Source organism: Siphateles boraxobius, unplaced genomic scaffold (genome assembly GCF_051911475.1).
Source record: "Siphateles boraxobius isolate OS27281-9 unplaced genomic scaffold, OSU_SipBor_1 12, whole genome shotgun sequence".
Lineage (NCBI taxonomy): Eukaryota > Metazoa > Chordata > Actinopteri > Cypriniformes > Leuciscidae > Siphateles > Siphateles boraxobius.
This window is the reverse complement of record NW_027508722.1, coordinates 22,486,384-22,488,344: the sequence shown is the minus strand read 5'-3', so window position 1 is coordinate 22,488,344 and position 1,961 is coordinate 22,486,384. Positions and strand designations below refer to the sequence as shown.

The 1,961-nt window shown below is 42.0% G+C and overlaps 1 protein-coding gene across 1 annotated transcript; it reads right to left on the bottom strand.

Moving 5' to 3' along the window:
- Window positions 1-276: 276 nt before the first annotated feature.
- Window positions 277-1,589, bottom strand: LOC143721951 (trypsin-1-like). Its single transcript, XM_077212917.1, has 6 exons — window positions 1,436-1,589; window positions 1,207-1,357; window positions 877-1,127; window positions 643-779; window positions 454-555; window positions 277-360 (listed from the first exon to the last, which is right to left on the bottom strand). Exons 1-6 carry the CDS (start codon window positions 1,473-1,475, stop codon window positions 313-315), a joined length of 729 nt encoding a protein of 242 aa, XP_077069032.1. The 5' UTR covers window positions 1,476-1,589; the 3' UTR covers window positions 277-312.
- Window positions 1,590-1,961: the final 372 nt, after the last annotated feature.

The following is a 1,961-nucleotide window of genomic DNA, read 5'->3' as shown; positions in this document are numbered from 1 at the left end:
TGCTTAACATTTCCTTTGTTAGAAATGATTTTTATGGAATAACTGTCTTGATTATTAGAAATATTAGGAATTTAACTTTTATTTCATTTTGTGTTGCTTTGCTAATTGTTTGCTGAGAGCATTTGTACATTTAAATATAGGCCTCTTACTAACAACAATATTTATTCAGTATTTATTGATAAATATGAATGAAACACTTAGAGAAAGCAGGATATTTTTAAATGCTTTTATTTTCACACATGTTTTTATCTCCAAAATAAAGAAAAATGATGGATTGCAGATTTGGAGGCTGTATGTGACTTTGGATCAGCTTTAGTTGTTGCTCATGGTGTCGGCGATCCATTGGCTGAACGTACAGACCTTGAAAAAAAAATAATTCGTAGAAGTCATTCAATTCCTTCATACCATACTAAACATATTGTTTTGTAACTAACAACAACTACTGTATATTACCTTGGCATAGACACCAGGATGATTCTTCTCAGCACAGCCATAACCCCAGGACACAATACCATGCAGCGCACCGCCGCACACCACAGGACCACCAGAGTCACCCTGAAAAAAGAGAAAGACAACCGCTGGTTATTATTAAGATTGTCTCAGGTAAAATTTGTGACAACAATATTTCTTGTCATGCTCTACCTGGCAAGAGTCCTTTCCTCCCTCCAGGTATCCAGCACAGAACATGGTGTTGGTGATCATGCCAGGGTAGGATTTGTTACAGTCACTGTCGGACAAGATGGGGATCTCCAGACACTGAAGCTTGTTGGAATCAGCAGCTACAAAGAAATGAATAAAACAACAACAGAGAGAGTTAACTCAAGTGCTATGAACATCAAGTGTGAAGGAAGTGACATCATGAACTCAGTCACTCACTGGAACTCATGGTGTTTCCCCAGCCGGCGACTCTGCACATGGTGCCGGCGGCGGCACAGCCACTGGGCAGGGACACGGGCTGCACATACTGATTGAGGGTAGCGGGCGTGCTAAGCTTGATCAGCATGATGTCACTGTCAATGATCCAGGAGTCATAGTTGGGGTGGCGGATGACCTTCGAAGAGGTGATGAACTGCTCAGAACCCTCATTTACTTTGATATTGTGCTCGCCCAAACGGACCTCCACACGTCTGAAAGACAAAAATACTGTTCAGAACTGACGAAGCCCATGGACTGGAACATGAGCTACCACACGAAGATGCCACTTACGACTTGTAGCAGTGAGCAGCAGACACAACCCAATCCTGGCTGACCAGAGAGCCACCGCAAAAGTGGTAGCCAGAGTTCAGAGACACCGTCCAGGGCTGGGAATAGGGCGTGCACTCATATCCCCCAACAATCTTGTCATCATCCAGAGCAACTACATACAATGAGAGTATCATCAGTATATTGACTCACCTTTTCCATATTGCTATCTCTGAATGGAATCTCTACTCACAGGCAGCTCCAAGGAGCACCAGGAAAACCAAAGACCTCATGACTGCTGATTCGACCTGTTCGATGATGGTTTCGCTCCTCACTCGCAGTATTTATGAGACTGCCAGCCTACTGATCCACGCCCCAGCGGTCAGCCATTGACCAATCAGCTCCAAAAGGGGATAGACTTCAGATAGACTTCTCTATCTGAAGTCTGATAAGTAATTCACTATCATTGTGTTTCCATGAAAAATGCAGTATTACATCTTGATTACTTGAATGTTAGAACGCTATATGTTAGGGGCAGCATTGGCACTCCAATGTCACTCAGTGTCACTCACCGTGTTTGGGTCAAAAATGGACAAACCAAACCATTTAAACCAACAGTTCAGTTTGTCCATATTTGAACCAGACACGGGTTGAAACAACCCAACCTTTTTTAGAGTGTATAGAGCATGTAAAGTAACAAAATATATTCTTGTTATGCTTAATTAGTGTATCTCAAAGGTAAATTGTTTGTCATATATTTTCCAAAATATAAAGCCAAA

Bases quoted from the DNA above. Each gene is read 5' to 3' on its own strand.
- LOC143721951 (XM_077212917.1), bottom strand. From the start codon at position 1,475: ATGAGGTCTTTGGTTTTCCTGGTGCTCCTTGGAGCTGCCT. The intron at 1,358-1,435 runs GTGAGTAGAGAT...CATTGTATGTAG, and splicing joins GGTGCTCCTTGGAGCTGCCT to TTGCTCTGGATGATGACAAG. The intron at 1,128-1,206 runs GTAAGTGGCATC...TTTGTCTTTCAG, and splicing joins GCTGCTCACTGCTACAAGTC to ACGTGTGGAGGTCCGTTTGG.